This window comes from Lagopus muta, chromosome 25, assembly GCF_023343835.1.
Source record: "Lagopus muta isolate bLagMut1 chromosome 25, bLagMut1 primary, whole genome shotgun sequence".
Taxonomy (NCBI): domain Eukaryota; kingdom Metazoa; phylum Chordata; class Aves; order Galliformes; family Phasianidae; genus Lagopus; species Lagopus muta.
In genome coordinates, this window is record NC_064457.1 from 390,636 (window position 1) to 415,418 (window position 24,783).

A 24,783-nucleotide genomic window follows, 5' to 3' on the forward strand; every position below is an offset into this window, starting at 1 on the left:
CTCCCCCCCACATCAACATTTCTGTGCCGATGCATTTCTGAACAGGAAGCTTGGTCTGGAATTTCATTTAAACATTAAGCATAGATAATTTATTTATATTTAATGTAGCCATTGGGTCCCACCTCTGAAATGCCTGTGAGCTTTGCATTGTGGCTGGGAGGTGAGCTGGGAGCCAGGGGCTGGGCCTCCTGGCAGTTTGGGTTTAATTTTCCTCCTACAGCAACTGAAGCCGATGTGATTCGTCTCTCATTAGGAAGAAGCACAAAACTCCCCTAAAACAACAGTTTTGTCTGGAACATGTAATAAACCCATCTTTCTTCTTCCCCTTGCCTTTGATAACACCACCCGATCCCTTCAAAGTGTTGTTCTTCCTTAAATATAAGTCTATTAAAAATTTAAACTGCTTTTCTATACAATAAAATTTACTCCCTGCAATTATGCAGCAGGACTGGTTATCTCATCTTTTGTAGGTTTTAATTAAAAGTTACAGGGGGAAGGGAAGAACAACTGCTGTGCGCTGCCATTCGTTGCCATGCACTGCCAGATCCCTGCCTTCTGTGCCGGCACCTTTCCCAGCAGCAGGACTTGGTGCTCACAGGGGTGCTCAGGTGAGCAGCTGGGGCTCAGGGATGGATGTGGGGCTCAGGGATGGATGTGGGGCCTGGGATGGCACCCGGCCGCCAGCAGCAGTGCAGCCCTGGGGGTCTGGCAAAGAGGGCAGTGGGGCACAGAGCCGCTCTCCTCCTGCCTGGATATTTCTCAGTATTAACACAGGGATCATCAGAGCAGGGTTGGCACCTAAAAATAGTCAGTGCACGGGATGGAGTGGGGGTGGGGGTGGCCTCAGGAGTGAGTGGTGCTGAGCAACCCTGTAAACACGGCAGTGATGTCCCCGGTGCTTCTTTCTGAAGTCACGCGATGCCCTCTGCTCCTTCCAGCTGCTGTGGGGCAGGAGGGGGCAAACTGCACCCCATGTCCCCTGCTGTGGGCACAGAGCATCCCTGCCACGCAGCAGCCTCTGAACTGTCCGCTGTGCTCTGCTGCATAACCAATGGATCCATGTCCTGATCTGGGCTGGCACGAAGCACCCCGGCACGGCACACGTCCCATCCTGATGCGCTGCTTTGCCAAGCGCCGGTGGAGCAGCGCCTGTCCTCCCATCTGCGTCTCCACCACGGCGTCCCCCAGCTGTGGCCCTGTGCACCCTGCAGCCCTGCAAAGATGCCAAAGACCCGTGATGGCTGGGAGAGTTCAACCCCCCCTGGTCTCCCCATTGCCTCCCCCTTCTCCCAGCCACGAAGATGCATCGATCTGGATTTGAAACGTGTATGAAATCTTTACGGGCTTTTTGCAAAGATTTTAATTCCCTGACAGAGCTGCTCTCACCAAAGAAAAAAAATATATTTATGACTCAAGGAGCAATTATAGGCTTAGCAGCTGCTGAATGGCCGCGGCAGCTGCTGGAGCAGCTTGGCACGGCTCTGCACGGCCACTGAGGAGCCAGGGAGGCTTCCTGGAAAGTGGAGCTGGGACCGATTCCTCCCAGGGCAACGGCTGTGCAGGGCCTGGCAGGACTCCCCATCTCTGCTGGCTGCACCGTGTCCCCCTGTGCCTGCGGGCTGTGGTGGGGACTGCGCTGCTTTGCCCTTCCTCTTTGTGCCATGCAGAATAAGCTTTGGTGCCGTAGGCTGGAGATTGCTCTGAGCCAGTCGAGTAGGAAGGAGATGCGGCTGGGCTGCACTGTGCAGGAAGTACAGCAGATTGTGAGGATAACTCCAGTGAAAACATTTATGTGAAGAATTTAATCAGCAAAACCCATTTGTTTAATGGCAAAGAGCACCTGCAGAGCCCCACTCAAAACCTCAGCTGGTGCAAATCTGTGCCCTGTTAAGAGTAATTGGTGCCACCTGGTCTTCTGCCTTGAAACAAGGCCTCCCCCAGCTGCAGGTGTGTTCACAGTCCTCAGTCCTGCTGCTACCGTGGAAGCTGGGGGTTCCCAGGGCAGCCCATGGCTGGAAGGTAGGGGATTTCCAGCTGTGTGTTTGTGCTGGAGAGGGGCAGGAAGAGGCTGTGAGGGTTAATGTGAGCAAAGAAAGGATGCTGGAGCGACGGCCCTGTGTGCTCCTTGGAGGGGGTGGCTATGCAGGTGGTGACCAGGGAGGGGACCTGGGGCTAACCAAGCAAAGCTGAGTGCTGCTGGGCCACCAGCACGCAGCCTGATGTCTGAGGCCCAGAAACTGCTGCTGAGGGCTCTGCCTCTGCACCCATGGGTCGCACCTCCTGGGGCTGAGGGTGGCCTGTGAGCACCCACTGTGTGCTCAGCAGAGCTCAGCACCCAAAAGTCCTCAGCCCCTCTGCCGGCAGCTCCAGGGCCCATCGGACATCTCTGTCCTGGCATCGGTTCTGCTTTTATGGCAAAGCAGTGTGTGGGTGAGAGCTGCTGGAGATGAGAGTCCCTGAGTGCATCTGCTCAGAGCTCCTGGCTGGGGAGCCCTGCGGGGCAGAGCAATTCCCTCTCACCCGGGCTGCAGAGCTTAATTAGCAGTTCGTGAAGTGCTTTGAGATCCTCTGTGCGATGTCCTGGAGGAGGGCAAAATGTGGTTACATAACGTGTCTAGACAGACTATTCCTTGGGGTGGGGAGCGGGGCTTTTAAAAATCTGCTCTCCCGTGTCAGCACTGTGCAGCCCCGCTTAAAGGTTCTGGGAGCTGCTAAAATATTAATAATGGCAACAGTGATAGGAAAACACGCTTTCACACTCTGAACGATGTTGATCTCAGCACGAGGCAGCTGGATGTCAGCAGAGCAGCCTTTGCCTTGCAGGTGCTTGCACTCCAGCAGCGATGGCTTAGGAGCAGCCCCATTTTGTGCTCCCGGAGCACCTGAACCCTAATCCCCCCCCATGCACCCTGTGTGATGCACAGCGATGGCTCCGCGCTCCGGGTCAGAGCCACCAGCAAAACCTCAGCTCCCCTGGTGCCACCTCCGCTGCTCCTGGGGTGTGAAGTTTATGTGAGGCTGAGCTTTCTGCTGATGCTCACACCTACAGGATGAGGGAGCCTTTTCTCAGGGGTGATGGGGAAAGCAAAACCGAGACCTGGGTGCGTGGTGTTGGTGGCACCATCTGTCCCCAACTCTGGGCGCCCTCCGCTCACCCTTCTCTGTGCGCCCCCCCGGCACCCACTGTCCCCAACCCTTTGGGGGCGATGTGCAGCGGTAGAGGTGGGTGGGGGGCTCAGCTCCGTGGGTACCCCGGGACAGAGGGGCGCCCGGACCGTGCGGGATGCGGCCCCGGGATGCGCGCGGTATCGCTGGGGGGAGCGGGGGGACGGGACCGCGGCGGCGCGCGCGCTGCCTTCATCCCCCCCTCCTCCTTCTCCTCCTCTCTTCCTCCTCCTCCTCCGGGAGCGCGCTCGCCCAGCCGGGAGCGAGCAGCCGGCGGGAGGATGCTGCAAACGGCGACGGAGGCGGGCGGCTGGGCAGGTAGGGCGGGCGGTGCGGGGGCCGCGATCCGGCGCGGGGTCGGGACAGCTGTGGCCAGAGCGAAGTTGTGGGAGGAGGGGGATGCGCCGGGAGGCTCCGAGGAGCAGAGCCGGATTCGTGCCGGGGCCAGCGCCGTGCCCGCGCCGCAATGCTCCGCTCCGCTGCCCCTCTCCATCCTGGCCGTCCCCCCGGCGCCCGGGAGCGGGCAGCGCCGTGCCTCGGGGCGGCAGAGCGGGGACGCAGCCTCAGCTCCGCTGCCCCACTCGGAAGGCGCCGGGTCGAAAGGGAAACTTGTTCCGAGGAGCCCGGCAAGAGCCCCGGCTGCAGCCCTTCTCCTCGTGCTATTTCGGCTCACCGCAGGTCCGCGACCCGCGGGGTGTGAAGCGTCCCCCGGTCACGGAGTCCCTGTGCGCCCAGCGGCCATCGGGCACGCAGCGTGCTGCCCACGCGGGGCCGTGACCGCGGGCAGCAGCTCGGCCTGCGGGCCGCGTGCCGGGGTGGCCGCGAGCCGTCGGGGGTGGCGCGGCCCGTATGGAGCCGCGGCTGTGGCCGCCCGTCTGCGCTCGTCACCGCGTGGCACAGCTGGGCGCAACCGCTGAGTGCCGCTGCCTGCGGTGCCGGCTGCGATGGAGCGCGGCGGGGTCGGCGCTGGGTCGGAGCTTTTAAAGCGAAGGATTTTCCCTGAAGGCCCACAGAACGCTTTTTGTCAGTGAGTCGAGCAACGGGCCGGGAGGGCGGTGGGGTGGGATGGGAGCTGGACGCTCCTCACCCGGCGGGCTGCCCGCGCCTTCAGCCCTCAGCGCCGTGTTCTGCTGTAAGCCCGAAGCAGCGCTGTTGTCTCCGGAGCGCAGCCCGAGTTGTGCTGCGCTGGGCTGGGAGCAAACCCTGCCCACCGGGATGGGACGGGACGGTGCGTCCGACCTGCCTGCTGTGTGGCAGCTGCTGCTTCGCAGGTGTTTTTCTGTGGCTCTGGATGGGACAGGAACCGCCCTGCTGGCTGCCGGCAGAACTCTGCTAACGATGAACTCTCGCCATGTGTGGAGTTCAGAATCAGGCTGGCAATAATGTGTGCTGTGGGATTTTTTCCTTGTCCTGTAATCCGCCTCATGCATTTATAAAACCAGCTCTTATAATCCTGCGTGCAAATGTGCAAAGCTCTGCGCTGAGCTCCCGGTGTGCTGTGCTGTGTGCTCTGTGCCCATGCTCAGCTCTTGCATCGTGTTCTGTATGATGTGCTCCCCAGCGTTGGTGTCTGCTTGGATGCTTTGAAAAAAGAGCCTGCACCCTGTGCTGATATACTGGGAGATCACTGGGGAGATCTGTGTGCTTCCAGGAGTGTGACACGAAGCTGACATCAAATAAATGAGGATCTGTGCATGGATGCTCTCAGCAGAGCGCTGGAAAAGTTAATTGAATTGCTTTATGCTACGGAGTTTGCAGGGTGGGAAGCAGGTCCTGGAATCACAGCGTGGAGGAGAGGGGTGGGAGCTGCTTCAGCTCTGCTGCTGTCGAACCCTTGTCCCAATATCTCGGCCTGTTTGGGAGCTGTGCCGGAATGTTCTGAGCCCCCAGCTTCTGCACACCCTTCGTCGTTCCCAGAGGAAAGAAAAATGCAAAAGCGTGTGCTTGGAGTGGAGTAATGAAGCCCAGGAGGCTCTGTTTGTCAATTCAGAAACAATATTGTGATGTTCAGAAGCTGTTTCTTAGCAGGATGCTCTCAGACTGCCTCCAAAAGAGTGTCGTTATTTGTATGTCAAGAAGCCCCTGTCGATAAATGTATCTGCTCTCAAGGAAAGTCGGTCCATGGCTGCATGGAAACAGTTGCTCATTTCTAATTGGAGCCGCAACAACTTACTGGCAAGTTTTAAAAGGGAACCTGTGTGCTTGGGGAGCTTGGGAGCAAGCTGTGCACTGGGGGCACATTGGGGTTCCTGGCTGCCCACGCAGTTCAAACCATGACTGCAAAAGCAGTCCTGTGCTGCACGGTGGGGAGCTGCACCCCCTGAGCCCAGGGACTGTGAGCCCCATCTGCAGTGAGGTTGGTGCTGCCCGGGGGGCCCAGCTCCCACCCTGCACAAAGCTCAGGGCTGTTTTGAACATTCCCAAGCCACGATTTTCTCCAGCCTAATTATGGAAATTTTTTAATTACTTGATAAGAAAGATCGCTTGGAAACTGCAAGGGAAACGATTTGAGGTTAAGTCCTCATCCATGGCTGTATCTGCCTGAAGACAGGAGCTGCTCCTCCTGCACGGAGCTCGGGAGGGCTGGAGGAGGTGCGGGTGTGGGGGGTGCGCAGTGCCATGGGGAGACGGGGGGCTCCTGCAGCCGCTGCCTTTGGGACTCTGCTGCCTCTGACCTGGGATGGGCGCTGTGGAGCGCGGCACGGTGCTCCTTTGTGAACGTGGCAGAGAACAGAGACTTCTAGGGGGTTTGTTCTGAGCCTCTCAGAGGATGAGAAGGGGGGGCTGCTGACCCGACCTCAGTGGCAACTGAGGAGTGGTTTGGGAGCCCTGGGGTCCGAGCTGCAGGAGAGCCCCTGTCTGCTTGGACTGCTGCAGCAAAGCTGCAGTGAAAGCTCAGCGCTGGGGGCTGATGGGCCTGCACAGCCCCACTCTGCTGCTGCTGCTGCTGCTGCTGCTTGTGGGCGCAGGCAGTGGCTCTTTGGTATCAGCGGATCTTTGGTAGAGCTGCAGCCAAGTGAGTGGGGCAACGGAAGATCTGTGCTCCCTCATCCACCACCAGAACCATCCTCTGCTCTCTCCTTGGTCGATCTGCAAGTGGCAAAGATGGAAAGGAAAAGGGAGGTGGGAAGAGCAGCTGTGAATCAACGTGCTTAAAACCCCAAAGACTTTGCTCTGGGGCAGGTCGGGGCACCGCGGGTGGTGCAGAGGATGGGACGCGCTGCCATCCCAGCGTGGCCCTGCAGGGGCTGCCCCGGCCCGCTCCCAGCCCCGGAGCGGCCTCATCCCCCACCAGCTGATGAGCGACCTGCAGAGGGGAAGCAGCCCCGGGGGTTTTTCCCTCTGCTCCTCCTGGTGCTGAGCCGGAGGTGCCGCGGCTCCTCGTGCCGTGACCTCGTGCCGAGCTCTTGGAAGCGCTCCGGGAGCAGCGCCGAGCTGCCGGCAGGAGGGAACAACCCGAGGGCAGGTGGGGCTGCGATCCGCGAGGCTCCTGCTGAATCAAGGCCTCTTATATTTGTACTTTTTTGAAGTGTCGCTTTTTCTGTTTGCCGTCCGCCCCCCCCCCCCCCCCCCCGCCCGCGCTGCATCCCAAAGAAGCGCGGAGCGGAAAGGCGCAGCCCTGTTTGGTTTGGTCGGGAGCGCCGCTGCTTTGCATCCGTTTGAAGTGCTGGAAGCAGCTCAGCCCAGAAGATGTGCTGTGTGCCACACGGCTGGAGTTTCTTTTGAGGAACCCTGAAATGTTTATAGAGGGAGGGGAAAAAAACTCCCTGACAAGAGCAGGTTGTTGCTGAGCCGGCGGCTGCCGGGGCTGCGTTGGTACCGGGAGGGGCACAGATCTGCAGCCTTGGGTCCCCCAGAGCAGAGCCCACACGAAGGCAAAGCCCGTAAATATCCCACCTCCAAATTTTCAAGAAGTATTAGGAACTCTGCAGGCTTATTTCTGAGCATCATTATGAAAGGGCTTTAAGGGATTAATGCGTGCTCGGATTAATCTCTGCTGCTGAGGCCCAGTGCGTGGAACGAGCACTTTGGGGGTGCTCTTGGGGGCACGAGGAGGGTTCTGAGGTCACCACTCTCTATTCTGCTCCTATGGGGCTGTGGCCACGGCTGTGGGGTGACGTGTTAGCAGCAGTCCTCCATCCATCCTGATGTCCTGCTCCCAGGACATCACAGAACAGTTGGGCACGCCAGTCCGGCCAGCAGCTCTGCATTTCTAGGTCTGCAGATTTTCACCTCTCAATGTCAAATTTCTGTCCTCCCTACTCTCCTGAGGAGGTAATTAGCAAGCAGGCATAATAGCAATTTAATAAGTGTGTCGAATTAGAAAGGCACTCGTGGTTTACGGCATGCTGCGCCTGGTTGTGATCTGGGTCCGTGTCTGCTGGGCTGGGCTGTGCAACTGTGCTGCCGGCCCCGTGGGGTCGCGACCCTGGCAGCCCCTCCTTCAGCCCCGGTGTAGAAGGAGCGAGCAGATTCTCCTCCCAGGGGGCAGAATCGCCACACTCCATTGGTGCCTGCAGTGCGCTTTTGGCTGGGAGCTCCTGGGGCAGCACGAGCTCCTGCTGAGGCAATGGATGAGTCGAAAGGATTTACAGCAAGCCAGCAGCCACCTGCACCTCGGGATGCTCATGTGAGCGGCTCCTTGCTGCAGCACGGCACGGCAATGCTGGCGGCTGAGTGGAGCTCAGAGAGCGGTGGGGCTGCAGGAATGGGGCTGTGGGATGAGGAGCAGCACTGCCTGCGTTTGGCCGCTTCAATCACGTTGTCCTTGCAGGTGCTTCCCCTCCTTCCCACTCAAACCCTCTCTTTCTGAGGGAGGTAGGTGGTGGCACGGATGCTTGTGGCTGGCACACTGCTCAATTTCCTCCTCCCATTTCACAGCGGTGCTGAGAAGCAATTTCCTCCACCCTCTAACCCAGACCTGAAGAGCTTTTTCTTCTTGCGCTGCTGGGCAGTGAGGGGGATGCGCGGGCAGGGAGGGGAGCGACGCTGCACAGTTTTGGGGCTCAGGGCTGGAGCTGAGCAGAGCTCTGCTCAGTGCATTCCTGCATGGGGAAGGAGCGGGGAGAGGGGCTGGCTGGAGGTCACCCAACACAGCGCCCATTGTAACAGCCCCGGCTTGGCTATGGATGGAACAGGGGGATGTAATCCCCCACGGTGGGCACGGTCTGCCCACTGAACCCTGGTGGACAGGGGTTGGATGGAGCTGTGGGGCTGGGGGTCTCTCCCAAGCGGCTGAGCACAGGGAAACGTTGTGTGAGTGGGGACAAAGGTGCCTCTGTGCAAGATTCAGCCTCTCTTCGGCCCACCCTGTCCCCAGCAGCCGCTGCACTTGGGTGTAAGCAAAGGAGCGAGCAGCAGTTGGTGTGGCTGCACGTGCCCCATCAGCAGCCCCGCTCCCATCACCCGTTGGGGTGCCGGCACCTCTGCCCTCAGTCACTTGCTGTCAGGGCACTGGAAAAGGGAGAAGTATTTTAAAACATAAAACAAGTAAAATTGGGTCTTCTGGTAAGGGATTAAACGTTGCCCTCAGCTGTATTTATAGAAGGTTCAGAAGTAAATCTGTTCCCAGGCTGAATAAATATTTTACTCAGGCAGGAGAGATTTTCAGTTCATCTCTCTTGGAAAGACTCGAGTGAGAAGGGAATTGATTTTCTTCTGCTCGAACAAGGCAAGTGACTCTCAAAGCCAGGCAGGTCGCACAGCCCCGCCATCGGCTAAAATGCGAAATCGTTGTGGGGAGGTGAAAGCAGAGCGGCTGCAGGGGCGAATCCGGGCGCAGTGCTGGGCATCACCGGCACGGCTGTGGGTCGCCCCGCCGCCCTGACTTCAGGTTGTTCGGTAGCCGAGTTCCAGCTCCGGCCCGAACCTTCGAATCGGCACCCGGTGCTCGCGGGCATCGATTGCCGCGGAGGGCGGAGCTTTGCGCTGCGATGGTGACAAAGGCGCTGCGGGCCGGCACGGTGTGGCACCGAGGCTGCCTGTCCCACCAGGTGGGGGCCACGGCTGTGCCCTGTGGGGGTCTGCGCTCCGAGCTCCGTCCGCGTGGCGCTAAAAAAGGCGCTGAGATGGGCGCAGTGGTGGCTGAGCCGCGGTCACCCGCTCCTCGACGCCGCCGCGCAGCTCTGGGGCACGGACTGAAGCGTTGCGGCGTTAAACGGCTGCAGCCGATGGAAGCAAAGCGCTGCTACTGCCGCTCGTGGGATCACAGGGTCGTTAGTGTTGGAAAAGAGCCCCCTGACCCATCCCCGCCGTGCCCAGATGCAGGCGGTGCTGCTGCTGTTGGGCGCGGGGCTCTGCCGTGCTGCTGCTGCTCTGCCTCCCCCGCAGCCAACACGGAGACCTTCCTGAGCCGAGCAGCCCTGTCGTGCCGGAGCCAGGCGCTGGTGAAAGGGCCTGTCTTCGAGCAGGAGAGAGCCATAAAGGGCCTATTTGTGTAGCTGGCTTCTTGCAATGTTTTCAGACACAGCCCTCGCATGTTTTCATAACAGTGACGCCTCCACCTCCCGCCAGCTGCCAGCAGCACAGAGCTCAGCTCCATCCTCTGCCTGCAGCCCTGGGTGCCCACGGGCTGCACCAGGCACCGCCGTGCTGTCCTGCTGTGCGTGCGGGCAGAGCCAGCAGCAGTGCTGTAAGGGTGGTGACACATGGAGCCCTGCTCCCATCCCTGTCAGGGCTGCGCGGCGGGGCAGGCATTGGGGTTCTCACTTCACACTGTGCCTTGGCTGCCTGCTCCCCTCCCATCTGTGGGGTGGCTCCCTGCCCACTCGTGGCCCTTGGCCAAGGCGGGAGGCTGTCTGGAACCCAAACATCACAGGATGTGGCCTTGCCAGCATCTCTGCCTGCGTCACCTCGCCACCGTGTTCCCCATGGTTTGTTGGTGGGCAGCAATCAATGCAGAGGAGTGGAGAATGCCCCTGTCTCTCCTCCTGCCTCCAGTGCTGCAGTGGGGCGCTGTGTGAGATGCTACTTCTGTGCTGTGTGGTGTTGCAGCATCACGGATCAGCCCAGCTCCTTTGCCCCATTGCACCCCATGGCGCACGCTGTGCTGGCTGCCCGCAGCCCCGTGTTTGCTGTGGAGGAAGATGAGCAACTTCTCATGAACCCATTTACAGATCCCTCTCAGACAGGAAATGTGAACTGCTAGAGCTCATTAAATAACGTTAATGGTGCTGCCCAAACAAATATTGGAGCTGCCACCAGCGCTGCCAGCCAGCATGCTTCCTCTCAGCCCTTTCAGAGCAGAGATTTCTCCATTTAATTGAACACGTGCTTCATCCTGACACTGTGATCTCTGCTTCCTTGAAGGATGCTCCCAACACAGAGGTAGGGCTCCTGTGGTCCTCAGAGCACAGCAGGGAGGACCATGGCTGCAGGAGCCCTGCATGCTGTTCTTGGAGGCAACCAAAGGAGACTCTTGTGGTTCCTGCAGCCCATTTCTGCCCGCTCCCTTTTAGCAAATACACAGCCCTGGTGCTGAGCTCCCACAGCCCGGCTCCTGCTGACCCAGCAAATGGTGGCTGTGAGGTGTGGGGGGGTTTGTCAGGGCACCTGAAATCAGCACAGGGCCCCTGCATGGGGCTGGTGCTCCCCAGGAGGACAGCAGTGAGCCTCAGGTCCTGCCTGCACGCAGAGCCCAGTTACTAATTGCTGCACAGAAAACATTTCTCATAAGTTTCTTCCATAAGCAGCAACAAGCACAGACTTTGATTCAGCGCTGCTTTGCCTTTCTCTCTCTCTCAGTTTTTTCTTCCTACCCCAAATAAAGCAGCTCTTTTGATCACGTCGGGTTCAGGCTCTGTAACGAGCATCTCTGTTTGTGTTGGGCTGTCAGTGGGAGAACATGACAACGCGTCTCCTCTCCATCTCACACACAGTGAATTATTTCTTCCACTCTCTCTTTGTACTGTGTCTGGGATAAATTACCACTGCCAGAATTAGCAGATGGGTTGGTGATCCTCAGCCCCTCACTGACCGCTGCCCAGCGCCGGCCCTGCGGCTCCGCTGTGGCTGCAGGAGAGTTTTGTGCAGGGAGATGTGGGGTGGGCTTGAAAGCAAACTGCTCTGCCAACTTGTTTTCTTTCCTGTGTACAAACGTGCCTGTCTTAAAGGGATGCTGTCGCATTAAATATGGAACTGTGTTGCATTGCCTACTACAGAACTGCCAACTGCAGGCATTAAAAAATCATGGGTCGTCCCATTTTTCTTCCTCCCACTCTAAATTCTAAAAAAAGCCTGATAACTTTGGGGTTCCTTTCATTTGTCATCCAGGGAGGCTTCTTCAAGTTCCTCCCCGCAGTCGGGAGCTTCAGAGCCATCACCAGACGGTGCCACGAAGTGTCAGCAATGGGGCAGCCCTCCATGCTGCGCTTGGCTCTGAACCCAGGCAGGTTTCCTCTCCCATCCCTTCCCCTCCAGCATTTCGGGTTCCTGGTGGGCAGCCTGCATGTGGAGCGAGGTCACAGTGGAGAGGCCCTTCTGGAGTTCTCGGTTCACTCTGGCTTTTGTGATGGTTGATGAGTTTAAACTCTTCTGTGTGATTCTGAGATGCGGGGGGAAGGGATGGGACACTTCTGTAGGGATCCGGGCGCTGTGATGCAGTCCTGGTGGTGAAATTCACAACCTGGGGCCACAGAGGGTCTGAAATCAGAAGGCAGAATAATGGGCGTTGCTGCAGAAGCCACGCTCTGTGGTGGGGGTCAGCAGTGCCTGCCTTGCGCTCGGGCTGAGCCTGCGGTGACTTTTCCTCTAATAAAGAGTTTGCTTTGATGCGCTGATTCAGAGCTGCACGGATTTCAGCAGATCACATTGCAAATATCTTTATTTGATACCACTGCAATGTCTGGATTTCAAATGTCACTTGCTTAGCACTATGAAATAATTAATTTAGATTGTATTACAGCAGCCTGCAAGAGCTCGACTTAAACTGGAGCCGTCCCATGTTTGCAGCTGTACACAAATGCCTAAAAACCAAACTCTGCTGCAAAATCTCGTGACCCAAATGAGGCAGAGGGGCAGACAGAGCCCGTGGGTCGCTGTGCGTGCTGCAACTCAAGGCCCCTGGGCTTTGCTTTCCGAGGCTGTGGCACAAAAGGCAGCTTGTAGCAGTTTGGGTTTGGCTTTGCTGAGCGTGCTGTGTTAGCTGGGGCTCTTCCTGAGCCGAGACTTTGAAAGTTTAATGCGATAATCTGACTCTAAATCCTGCAAAATGGCAAATCATCCTCCTCTGACCTGTAGTCTGTGAGAGCTGAGTGGGTTTTCCACATTGCCCACTTGTGGTGGGGAGCTGGAGGTGAGGGTGGGGGCCGTGGGATGGAGACAGCGGGCGCGTGGCACCCAGAGCCCCGCAGTGCCCTGCTGACACGGGGATGAAGCTGTGTTGCACAGGCAGTGCCTGGATTTAATCTGGGGGGATTGGGGTAAAATAACAAAATAAATCGGCAGTGACCACGGAGAGCCAGCGAGGAGCAGCTCAGCCCAGCCCTGCGCCGGGCTGCGCTCCTGCTCTATTTTAAGAGGAAGCAGCACAGCAGCAGAGCTGCCTGCCAGCCCAGCTCCTCTCCAGCAGCAGCAGGCAGACGGAGGGCAGCTGTGCTGCTGTCCCGGTGTAACTCTGCAGATCCCTGCCCGGCACCAACCTGTGCCCGCACCGCTGCTCCCGGGCAGCTCATTGCCCCCCTTTGCCGCATCCCGCACGGGTACGAGGCCAGCGCTGCGGCCATCGCAGGGTCCTGCCCGGCTGCCCTGCTCCCGTCGTGCCCCGCTGCCAGGGCTGAGTCAGCCGCTAAATAAAGGCTTGGGAACTCGGGGTGGAAACATAGCGAGGGCTGCAGGGGGTCCTCCGACAGCAGCCCCAGCGCCGTGTTCGTGCGCACTGAGTGCCTGTGGTTCGAGCTGCTTTCCGGAGGACATGGCTTGTCGTGCAGATGCCCTCCAAGGCACCAGGTGCCACCACTCTGCTGGCGCGGCGCCGGGTGCCAAAGCTCTGCGCTGCCGCGTGGGGCGGAGCGGACCCTCAGCTCCCGCGGGCGCAGCATCCACGGCTCTGCCCTGAAGAAACCCCGAAGGATTTCACGATCCCGAAAGTCCCGTGCCAGAAATTCCTCGGCCGGGAGGGCGGCAGCCGGGTGGGATGATGAATGGCTCTCTTCAATCTTTCCTCTCCTGCTGCTCTCTTACGCGGTGCGAAGTTACAGCTAAACCCCCGGGGACACGAGGTCAGGTCTGCGCGGGTGCCGCCTTCTGCTTTTATCCGCGCTGCTGGAAGTGGGCGGGGGGCACCTCTGGGATCCCTGGCGGGCACGGACGAGACCCCGGACCCGGCCAGGCACAGGAGCGAAGTGCTGTGCGCTCACCGGGCACGGCTTCATCTGATTCATTTCAAGAAGAGTGACCCCGCTGCTTTCCCTGCACGTCTTCCCTCTTTGCCCCACTGCTATCCCCGGTGAAGCCGGTGAATCAACCCGATGGAGATACCGAGCACAAACTGCGTGACCCCGGGATAGGAAAGCAGTGCTCCTGTTTGTTTCCCAGGGCGGGTGGGCACGTCCTGCAGTGCTGCTGTGGGACAGCTTGCGTTTCCTGCCCCTCGCTCGGACTCTGGCTGTCCTCGGGAGCAGGGCTGCGACGCGCTGGCTCAGGAATGCACCGCGTTAATGATGCCAACATGTAAATGAAAGGACAGGCGCTGGGATTCCCACCGCCCTTCAGCACGTGCGAATGGGGCCGGGAGCTGCGAGGGCTGTCCGATGGTGGGGGGACTCAGATGTGTGGAGGATCCCCCGTGTGCCCCGTGCCAGCAGCCGGCCCCGAGCTGAGGGTAATCCTCGCTTTGACCAGCGGTGGCTTTTGCGCCGATCCCAAAATGTGCCTCGCCCCGCCGTTAGCAGGACGCATGCTGGGCGTGTGGGGAGGGTGGGGGTGGTTTTATGCCATGTTACGAAACGCTGAGTGTGATGCGGGCGCGGCGAGGGCTCTCTGCGATCAGAGCCCATCTGCTCAGCCCGTAGCCTGGGCTGTCCGAGCACCTCTGTGCTGGCAGCTCTGCTGTCCTCTGCATCCCGCGGGCAGGGCAGGGCACGGCCGGCCGCCCCCCTGCCTGAGCCTGGCACCTCCCGACGAAGCTGCTGGGCATTGTCAAGGTCTGTCCTTCGAGACGGCCCAGGAAGCTTCCCTGTCTCCTCATTCACAAATAGAGCTGATGTCAGGTGCACTCGCCCGCTGTTGGCTCAAGGTAACTCCCCCAACGACAGCCCCCTGCCAGTTGGCACCTGCTGTCCCGCGTGACGCCCGGGGCCGTGCGGAACTTGCTGAGAGCAGGCATTGAGCTGCCGGTGCTCACACAGGCACTGAGCTGCTGATGAGGGCTGATTTAGTGGCGATCGAACCGCTCACCAAGTGTTCCTCGGAAGCCGAGCCAAGCGTCGGCAGCGCAGCGGGCAGCGCCGGGGCGACCGCGCACACGGAGCAGCCGCACAGCGAGCGGCCGTGCGGGGCAGGGCTGCGGCTCCAGCCAGGTAAGGGCTCCCGGGGTGGGCAGCACAGTGCCTTGTCCTGGGCGTAGGGCAGCCCCAGAGCGCGGGGCTGAGGCACGAGTGAGCTCCGGGTGTGAGCTGAGCACCGCTGAGTCGGGCATTGAAAGCAACGAGCACAAACGTGATGCTGTGATTTCTTGCTGGTGAAGGGCTGTGGTGTTTGTTTCCTGGCTTTCCTGCAGATCTTTGCAAAACCGAGCGGGGCGATTGCAAATCAGGTTGTTGCTTGCGGGGGGGTTTGGTGACAGCTGTTGGGGTGACTTTCATGCTAATTGTGCTATTTCTGTTGCTTTTATTCAGTATTATATGCCCTCAAGCACAGATAAAGCGGATTCAAGGTTATGAAATCATGGGAACTCAAATCAGACTTTTGTTTTCTTACTCTTAGCAAATTCACCCAAGCTTCAGGGCGAGGTGCTCTGCTGCTCTGATCCTGCACTGCTGGGTGGCACCGGCCTCGTGCGCCGCTCGGCTCCGTGGCAGATGTGATTTGTTGAGGTTGTGGCTGCTCCTGTGCTGTCGGTTGTGCTCACAGAACCACAGTGGGATGCAGGAAGGAGCCTGGTGAAGGCAATGCAGCTGTGTGACCAGCAGGGGTGGAACCTGGCTGCACCTCTCTTAGGCCCCAGTTAAGGGCTGATTGCCACTGGGGGAGGGTCTCTGTTGGAGATCCCTTCCTTGTGGAGTTTCCTTGTGAACCCAGACCTTCAGAGATGGGCGAGCACTTTTCCCTTTACAGCACCATCCCACTCACGTTCGTCGCTTCTGCTATTTCACTTCTGCATTGCCTTTCCACCATGTTCATCTTTCAGGCTGTAACACCTGTGTATGGGAACTACTGAGCCACGGCCCGAACCTCTGATTGATCACCTGAGGCGAGCCGTGAGTCAGCCAGAGGAGCACAGGTGAAGGCAATTCAGCTGTGCTGCCTGGCTCCATCCCTCCTAGACCTATTTAGGAGCTGGCTGCCAGTGGGGAAGGATCTCATCTGGAGGTCCCTCCTTCTGGTGTGTTGTGGTGAGCCCAGCATAGGGGTAAGCCTTCCATTTATTCTCTCTTGTTATCATAGTCCACTTTGCCTAACTGTCTTGTTTATTTTGTGGTTGTAACATCTTGATATCCATTGATTATACACACCTGGGTGGGTGCTTGGGCTGCAGTCATGCAGAGCTTTGACCGGGCTGTGTGACAGCCAGGGGCAGCATGGTTAGAGCTGTCCTCAGGTCATCGACATCAGAATTGAGTCGAAGGACCAAATATCTCTTGTCAGTTTTTCAGCTGGCCAAACTATTACCATTTCAATGACTTAACCCGTGTAGCTGCTTTCCTGCATGCAAGGTTTGCTCCCTGCGCTGTGGAGAAGCAATTCTGGAGGTTTCAGGAGGCCCCAGCACAGCAAGTGAGTGGTAACATCTCTGCCACGTGCTCTGGGCTACAGCTCCTCACTTAAAGGCCGGAGTGCATAAAGGTGTCACTGCTGTGCAGTGCTGCTGGTGCTGCCCCATCACTTCCCTTCCTCCTGCTGCCCGGGGAGCATCTGTGAGATGCTGGAGGGGGTGCCAGGCCTGGAGCTCCATGTCTGGGTGTCTCTGGGCAGTGCATGTGCATGCAGAATGGCAGCCACGTGTTGGTGCAGCCCTTGCTTTCCTGTGTCTGGAGCCTGCGAGGGAGTTTGTATTTTTGGAAGAGTTCAGGTGCTGTTCAGGAGCACAGCTGGAGGCCTAAGGAGTGTTGTTGCTCTGAGCTCCAACCAAAGCACACTGGCATGCCCTGGTGGACAGCACAGAGCTGGCAGCATCACAATGCTCTGACCCAGCTGCCCTGGCTCCTAGAGCTGGAACAGCTGAGGGTGCAGGGAAGAAGTCAATGGCAGAGCGGTGCAATGGGATGCAGGGGAGGAGGGCTTTATTGCACTGCCTGCTCCAGCCTTCATTTCCATACATTTCACCCATCATTAAATCCCAAATCAATACGGTGGGGATCGGCTTCCTGCGAGGTGCAGAGGCAGCTTGCACACACGCACCTGGGTTTGCTGCTGGGAGGAAATTGGTGGTGGGAGGGTGAGCTGTGTGGGGCTGAGCTGCGCAGTCAGTGTCTGCTCACATGAAATCGTGTGTTCCAGCACGGCTCTGCTCCATCACTTCCTTTCTGCCCCCATCGATGCCCTTTGGGATGGAGGTGATTCCTGCTGGCTATAGAACAGCATTTCCTATTTCCGATATTTAATGTCTGGATTTCAGTTATTTAATGTCTGTCGCCGCTTTACGGCCTTTTGCAACGCAGGGTTATGGGGTTATTAAAGAAGGAGGGGGAGAGACCTGAGGTCATGGGCTGTGGTACAGGAGCATAAAGATGGCCCTCAGTTAATAAAACAGCAGCACAGCTGTGTGCCTGCAGTCTGCTGCACGGCTTGGGCTGAGGGCTGAAGTCAGAGCACCGTGACTTATGGGAGGTTTGTTGTTCCAAATGACTGCAAGCAATTAAAAAATGATAAAAATTAGGCTGATGAGGGGGAAAGCTCCCTTGGGCTGGGAGAGCGGGGAGCTGTGAGACCAGGACGGTGCACGGGGTGCTCAGGGTTGGGGGATGAGGCTGCGGTGGGTGGGGGCTTGTGCGGCCCAGCTGGGCAGCACTGGGAACACTTCATGTGGGAGGGATGAGAGCTTGAGGCAGCGCCGCCGTGGTGACACCCGAACTGCTCTGACCTTCTTTTATTTCAGGGAGGCTCAGACATCTGTCAGGGAGTTTTTTGCACCCGTCAGGAGCCCCTCTCCTTGCTCAGTGGCTCTGAGCAGTGGGGAGGGCAGCGCGGATGGGGCATTTGGGGGGGGGGGGGGTGAGTGGGGAGCAGTGATGCCTGCATCGTGCCTTGGTTTCCCTTCTGTGAAAGCAGTTCTTTTTGCAGGGCTCAGCACCCCGGCCAGATGCAGTGTGGGGTCTGGGCCCCGGGGGTCCTCGTGGGGTTGCCAGGGCCTCCAAAAGGTTCTTTGGAAGGGCAAAACCCCCCCAGTGCTGCTATCAGTCGCGGGGACTCGGCTCCCTGCAAACGCACGTGGTTGTCTGTGCCACGAAGGGCCGAAGTTACAGTCCTGATACCTGAGAAGCAGAACAGGCCCTGAAGGCGCAGGAGAAATTAAGTGAATGAGCCGGGTGCTTGACGCGATTAGGACGGACCTTTTAAACGCTGCAACTGAGCCGGCCCGGGAGCCTCAGTCTAATCAAAGCAACAGCAGTTCCTTTTTATAAGACGAAGGGGCTTTCGGGGATACTTTGTCCACATAATGTTCCAATTATAGCTCTGCATCCCCGCATGTAGTTGCATTAAAAATACCCGCGCCCAGGGACCTCTGCTGCCGTGTCCCTCTGTGCCCCCAGGGCAGGAGCCGCGCAGCTCTCCATCCAGGCGCTGTTACCGGTGTGCGTTCCGGGGAGGCGCCGTCGATGAGAGGCTTTGGGTGGATGGGGCTCCCAGTCCAAGGGGCTTCATTTAAAAACATCAGCGTTTTTCGCTTGTTTTGTAAATAAAACTGGTGTTGTTTGTGCATTCCTTCCTCCTCAAGCCTTTGCTGGCTGGACGGTGTGCTTTCACTCGTGGGAAGTGTTTTCACTCAAGGGAAGTGTGTTTTCTCTCCTTTTCTTTTGGAGCTGAAGTTGAGCTTGGGGAAAAATCCCAAGATCTTTAGAGGGAACCCAGAGTTGCACAGGTTCTTCTGCCAAGAAGTAGATTTACTTATTTTTAATGTAAAGCTCCTTTTATGCTCTGCTTAGCATTTTTAGCTGGCGAGGCAGCAGCTTGAGGGTCTTATCGGCGACACCTTTGGCCAATCACGGCACAACTCGGGCGGATCGGGCACAGCTGGAGCCCGCAGCCAGCCCCGGTCCTGCGCGCCGCTCCCGAAGTGAGCCGAGGGCTGCGGGATTCCGTTCGACTTTGGGGCGCTTCCAGGCCGCGTCCCCGAGGAGGGGCGGAAGGATGGGGGGCAGCCACGCACGGCGATGGGACGGGCAGGGAGCGGAGCCGTCCAGCTGCGCGCTGCCTCGCCCCCCCCCCCCCCCCCCCCCCCCCCCCCCGCTCGTTTTTCACCACTTTCGACCGAATCGGAGGTGAAAAAAGTGCAGAGCGGCCGCGCCATCGTGAGGCTGCGGGCTGGAGCTGCACGGCTCTGCGGCCCGGCTCCGCTCTGAGCACCGCCTCTGCTGCGGATTCGCACATCGCTGCGCAATGTGACTTTGGAGCCCAGCTCGCGGCCCCCTGCACCCCGTCCCTGCGGGCGGCCCCGGGTGTCGGCGCCGGAGCCGCGTGCCTGGTGCGCTCGGCATGGGCAGCTGCCGGCTCCCTGCGGTAACGGGATCTCAGGGCTCGGGTGACCTCCGTCTCCCCAGGGCTCTGCTCTGGGTGTCCCAGCTGTTCCCACCTCAAGGTCATCTCCTGGGGACGGCGCATCTGTAGAGCACAGCCAAGGGCGGCCGCCGGTGACCCCCCGGCTCCACGGGAAGCTCCTCCCCGTGCCGTCCCCACGCAGGGCTTGAGCTGCCGATGCCCGTAGGTCCCGTTTAGTTGCGACAGGCATCTACTCAATGAGGGCAAAAAAGGGCTTAAGGAAGCGGTGCCTGCAGGGAGGACGGGCTGTGGGGCGGCGCACAGCTCCCCCAGCTCAGTTTGTTGGCTGTATTGGTTTCATCTGGCTCTGCCTATGGTGCTGTCTGGCAGTGAACAAGAGGTTTTAACAGACATGGGCTGCGTTTCTTCACCTCGCCCCGGTCCATCCTGGTCCATCTGTCCTGATGGCGGGTCTGTCCTTCCCCCCCACAGGCATGAAGCGACCCCTGAGCCCATCCCACAGCCCTGAGAGCGGCTTGCGGCTGCTGGAGGTGTCCAGCTGCCCACCCGAGCAGCGCATGAAGCGGGAGAAGAAGCACCAATCGTTCACACTCTGCGAGGTCTGCAACATCCAGCTGAACTCAGCCGCGCAGGCGCAGATCCACTACAACGGGAAATCCCACCAGAAGCGCCTCAAGCAGCTCAACAAGGGCAAGATGCCGGCGGCCCAAGGTAGGAGCTGGGCTGGTGCTGCCCGGGGCTGGCTGCTCCGTGGGTACGGCTTGGAGATGCTGCGTTGTGTCCTTGGTGCTGCTTGCTGCTGTCCCTGAGCTGTGGGGACTTCCTGACCCCATTGTCACTGCTGGTCCTCATCGGATTTGGCTCCTTGGACGGTGGGCCAGGAGCATCTTGGGGTTTGTTTGTCATTATTTCTGTGGGATCGTTCCTTGCACACAAGAAGGCGCTGTGCAGTGCCTGTCCCCCGGCCCAGCAGTGGCACAGGGATGCAGCAGTGCTGTGCACACCTGGCACGCCACGCAGGTGGGATGGGAGCTTGCAAGGAATCGTTGCCATCTGCTGGCATTCTCCTGACCTGCTCCCTCCACGGTTGATTGCTGCAGGATTTTTTCCTGCATGAAAGCAGCAAAATGTGCCAATAAATGTCACCCTGCAATGAGGGTTGACTACATCTGAGGGTTTGTGTGTGTTAAACAGCAAACCAAAGGATCTGGCGGTGCTGGGGCTGTGCCCATAGCCCTGAGCTGGGGCAGTGCGGGGCATCCCTGGGGCTCCGTCACCATTTGGGAACTGAGTTGCAGCCTCCTGGGCTGCTTCCTGTGACTGTCCTCCTTTTCTTATGGTCTCATTACTCATTGGATTAATGAGCTGAGGTCACCCAAATGCTTCAGTGGCTGAGTGGTGCCTCTACCCAGAGTGAGGCTGTGCTGAGAGGATGGCAGCGCTGAGCTCTTTAGCACCACAATCTCATGGCTGCGCCCTGCTGCGGTTCTGTTGCTCGTGTGGTGTCACCCCTCTGGGAGATGCTGCTCTGAAGAGCAGTAAGAAGTCACCAGTCCTATTTTTCTGCCAGGAAGTGTTTATTTAATAACATTTAAGCTGTTGGGAAATCAACATGCCAAGCTTTTACAAACACAAACCAGCAAGGACTGGGCTCTGGGGTAAAATCCGTCACTTGTGGCTGGCCCACAGATGGGGCAGAAGGATGCAGTGCTGGGCATGGCTGTGGGTGAGGGCCTGGCTGCAGTGCAGACCCTGGGGAACAGCCCACAGAGATTCTTGCTCCCACTCTTGCTAAAGACCATGCAGGCTGCAGCCATAAATTCCTAGCATGGCAGCTGTCATCTGCGTGCCAAATCCTGCGCTCCCCGGTGGTGGTTTTGTTTGAGCGAGGCCCGGATATGCAAAGGAGCTGCTCTGCTTATCCTCATTTACTGACAGATGGAAATATTGCCTGCTATGTTAATGGGAGCGGAGCTCATAAATTCCAGCCTGCAGCTTCCAGGCTGTGCCCCGGGCCCGGTTACGGCTGGGTGCGCAGATGCCACCGGCGCGTTCCTGCCGAGCCAAGGAATGTCGCTGCGTGCTGCCCTTGGCATGCCAGGTGAAGCCCAAAGTGCTGGTGCAGGGCTGACATTCGCTCGTGCAGGGCACTGCAGCAGCATCTGCTCCTTGCTCCGTCCCAGCCCTCAGTTGTCTCCAGCAGGGTTCTGTGCTGCGCCCGCTCATCCGGAGCCGACCTTCTCCTCCACGCTGCTGCTTAGAAATGTCACTTCCAGCTTTGTCACTGGCAACCTCTCCCAACCTCCTGGAGCGTGAGCCTATGAGGGCACGTGGCTGCGAATGACAAATTGGGTCCGGGACCGAACTGATGCGATGCCCACATCCCAGAGCTCAGTGCCACCCTGCCCACAATGACCCGCAGCGCCCTGGCACACGCTGGGGGAGGGCGGCTGAAGTGCCAGAGCCCGAGCAGCCCGGGGGAAGGGGCCGGTTATTAAAGGCGCTGCATTAAGTGATATAATTGAGTTAGACAAAGACAGAATATTCCTCTGAGCTGGAATCTCCGTCTCGTGCTGACATCCACAGCTACATCAAAGGCAGCACTCAGCGATGCTGCGAGATGCGCTGCTCCCCCCGGCTCTGAGCAGTTCTTTCTGCAAAGGCTGCAATCACTCACAGTGCGTGGAGCAAAGCTGGGGAGGAGCGTGGCTGGCAGACAGATGCAGCAATCAGTGTTATTACAATTTATTAGCTCTATGCCGGAAAGACCCCCAACTTAAAAACAAATTATTGTTTGTGGGGCGCTTTCCAACAAAGCAAATCACAGTTCTGTTGTCTTGTGTTGAATTGCTGAGCAGGCAGTAATGAGGGATTGGATGCCCACAGATGAAGGATGTTTTCATGTTGCAGATGCCAGCTCAAACCAAGTGGGTCACGAGTGCTTTAGTTACTGCCTGGGACTGTCAGAGGTGCCTGAGATTGCTCCGTTTGCTGTCACTGCTGCCCAAAAGGAGCAGACCCCATCGTTCTTGGTGTTGTGTAAAGATGCACCTCCCCACCCACATGTTTGCAGGCTGCACAATGTGCTTCTGTGCAGTGCAGGGTGGCAGGGCTGGGCCAACCCTGGGGTCTGGCTGTGGCCGCTGACACTCCGTGCCACTGTGTGCCCCAAAGCCCCAAAGCTTCGCTCCAGAGCTCTCCTTGCAGCTCCCCTGGGTGCCTTTCTACCTGCCTCAGCAGCACAGCACCAAAATAACTTTTCCTTACAAAGCAAAAGAATTCAGGTTTCCCCAATTAGCTGCTGCCATGTCTGTCCGCGTGCGCTTGCAGAGCAGAAGGGTTTGAGATGCGCAGAGAAATCGCTGTGACAGCTTCAGCATCGCTCCAGCTCTGCAGCAGAGGGGACGGCCGCTGGGGGGGGCGAGGGGGCTGGGGGTCAGCCGGGGGGGGCTGGGACGGCAGATTGGCAGCGCTGCACAACGTGGTGCTGCTTCTGGGGACGTGCGGGGGCTCGGTGCGCTGCCTATGACCGAGAGCAGGCAGACAGCGGCACCGACCCCAGGTCACGGAGCTGAGCTGGGCGAACCGGCAGTGACACAGCGCTGCACCGCAGGGAAAAGCCCCGGGCGAGGTCAGGGCGGTGCTGGGCGGATGGGGTTGGCTGGTCTGGTGCCACTTCTCCCGGTTCGAAGCGAGACGTTGGGAGCCAGCAAATGAAGGTTCCCTGCGGCTTTTGCTCTGAGCGGACAGGGCTGGCTCAGAGCTGTGCTTTTTGCTGGGCTGGGATAATCCTGCTGGCAGTCGGGTCCAGAGAGCCCTGCTCATCTCCATCTGGAGAAGCAGTGCCACGCCGTGCTCTGACTGTGGGCAGCGGCCGCTGCTCTGCACCCCAAAGGTCAGCGCTTCCTCCTCCTCCCTGCAGCTCCGTGCCATCAGATCTCTTCAGCTGTTGGTTACCAACAAAATGGGTGCTGAGCTGATTGTCATTGTTTTTTTTATTTCACGTTATGCATGGAATCCTCTAATTGTCTTTAATAAACAGGGCCACGCTCTGTGCTGCTTTATCTGCCATAAAATCTGGTGCGTTGATTTTAATCCTGCATGTTCAGATGTTGTTTGAGCCTAATTGGAGAACGGAGCCTTGAAGCTCCATGCATTGCTGTGCTCTGAAGAGCCCCATGCAGGGGGACGGGCACTGAGGGGCCAGCAGAGCTCCCAGTTAGTGCTGACATGGGGGGGTGCTGCCTCAGAGCCGCACCACAAGGCTGCAGAGGGGATGGTTGGCTCCTGTGTCCTCCAGCTCCTGTGGGGCTTCGCTGCCTTTTCCCGCTTTGGGATCTTTTAGGGGAAATTTGGCAGGGAGAGCAAAGGGTACAGCTGGCCCTGAGATGCGCTCGCAGCTCTCTCTGTTGGCATGGCCCAGTGCCTCTGTGATGGTAACGTCAGCTGATGGGATTAACTGCAGAGATCAGGGCACGGCGGGCTCTGCTCCGCCTCTGCTGGGCGATGGAAGGGCGTTGCTGCCTCCCCCGGACCTCCACGTGTACAAGTATCTGTACCTACATCTGTGCACATACACATCTTATATGCAATATCTTATGTACCTCTTCACTCCCCATCCAACCTCCCCTCGGGGCCCCCAGCACATGGAAGGGCCTCTGGCCTTTGGCTGTGGCTGCGCTGTGCCCTTTGATGGCACCACACAAACAGAGCTCAGACTTTGAGCTTCTGTGACCGCAGCGAAGGCGAACGCACACAGCGCCCCTCGCTGCGCCCGGCTGCTCCCTTCAGCACCGTTTCCTGGGAGTCCACTGCCCTTAATTTTGGATTTTGATGTAAGTTTCTTCCATGTGGTTTGCTGTTGAGTTGTGACAAAATGGTGTTATGGCTACTGAGCTCGGGGATGCGTCACACGTGATCTTAATGAGGAGCAGATTAGGAGCGATGGGGATGCGTGGCCACAGAGCGATTTGGTCTCCCACGGAGCTCAGCAGATTTGGGAGAGGGAATCCTGGCGTTTATTCTGGGTGGAGAACATAGCAATGGCCGCAGCGAGCCTGGAGCACAGCACAGCTGATGCATGGGAGCGGTGTGGGCTCTGTGCATTGCTCTGCAGGAGAGAAGAGCGGGGCACACATAGCTGTGAGGAAACCAAGAGCAGCGCTGGCGAGAGGTGGGGAGGACGGAGCAGGATCTGCGCGAGCACAGACTTGTGGGTAGCGTGAAGCTGTCAGTGCGATTTAGGGCCGGCTGCTCGAGCTGGTTTATGTTCCCAGACAGTAAGTCGTAAGCAATAGACCATTTTCCATGAAGAGATGATCTCCCCTCGTCACGCTGTATGCCATTTTCCCGGGGTGATCTCTCCTTCCTGTGAGACGCTGCGTGTGCAGGGGAGAAATCCGGATCGGGGCGATTGGAGGGAACTGCAGCAACCCGACGCACAGCAGGGCAGCGCAGCTGTGGGGCACGAGGCGGGGGGCAGCTGCCGCTCAGGTCTGCGTGGTGGTTCTGGGGCTGCCATGGACCCCCTGCCCCACTGAGTGCTGCGGCTGCTTTGGGGCACCGTTTGCTCTGCTGCTCGCCTGGAGCGGGAGCGCGTTGTAATTAACACTGATGGCCCTGGGGTAATTACAGCACCTGTGCACAGCCGCATGGGTTCATCCCTGTGCAGCACCTCTGCTCACAGCAGGGCTGCCGCTGAACCGCGCTCGTTGTGCTGCACTGAGGTCTCCTTCCCTCCCG

General features: G+C 58.6%; 1 protein-coding gene across 2 annotated transcripts in view; it reads left to right on the plus strand.

Moving 5' to 3' along the window:
- Positions 1-3,214: 3,214 nt before the first annotated feature.
- The window catches only part of ZNF385C (zinc finger protein 385C), a 52,385-nt gene continuing 30,816 nt past the window's right edge, over positions 3,215-24,783 (plus strand). For both annotated transcript variants that reach the window (XM_048926799.1, XM_048926800.1), the window contains exons 1-2: positions 3,215-3,483; positions 19,513-19,752. In XM_048926799.1, coding sequence (XP_048782756.1) covers positions 3,297-3,483; positions 19,513-19,752 — 427 coding nt within the window. In that variant the 5' untranslated portion in view covers positions 3,215-3,296. The remainder of the gene's footprint in view (positions 3,484-19,512; positions 19,753-24,783) is intronic.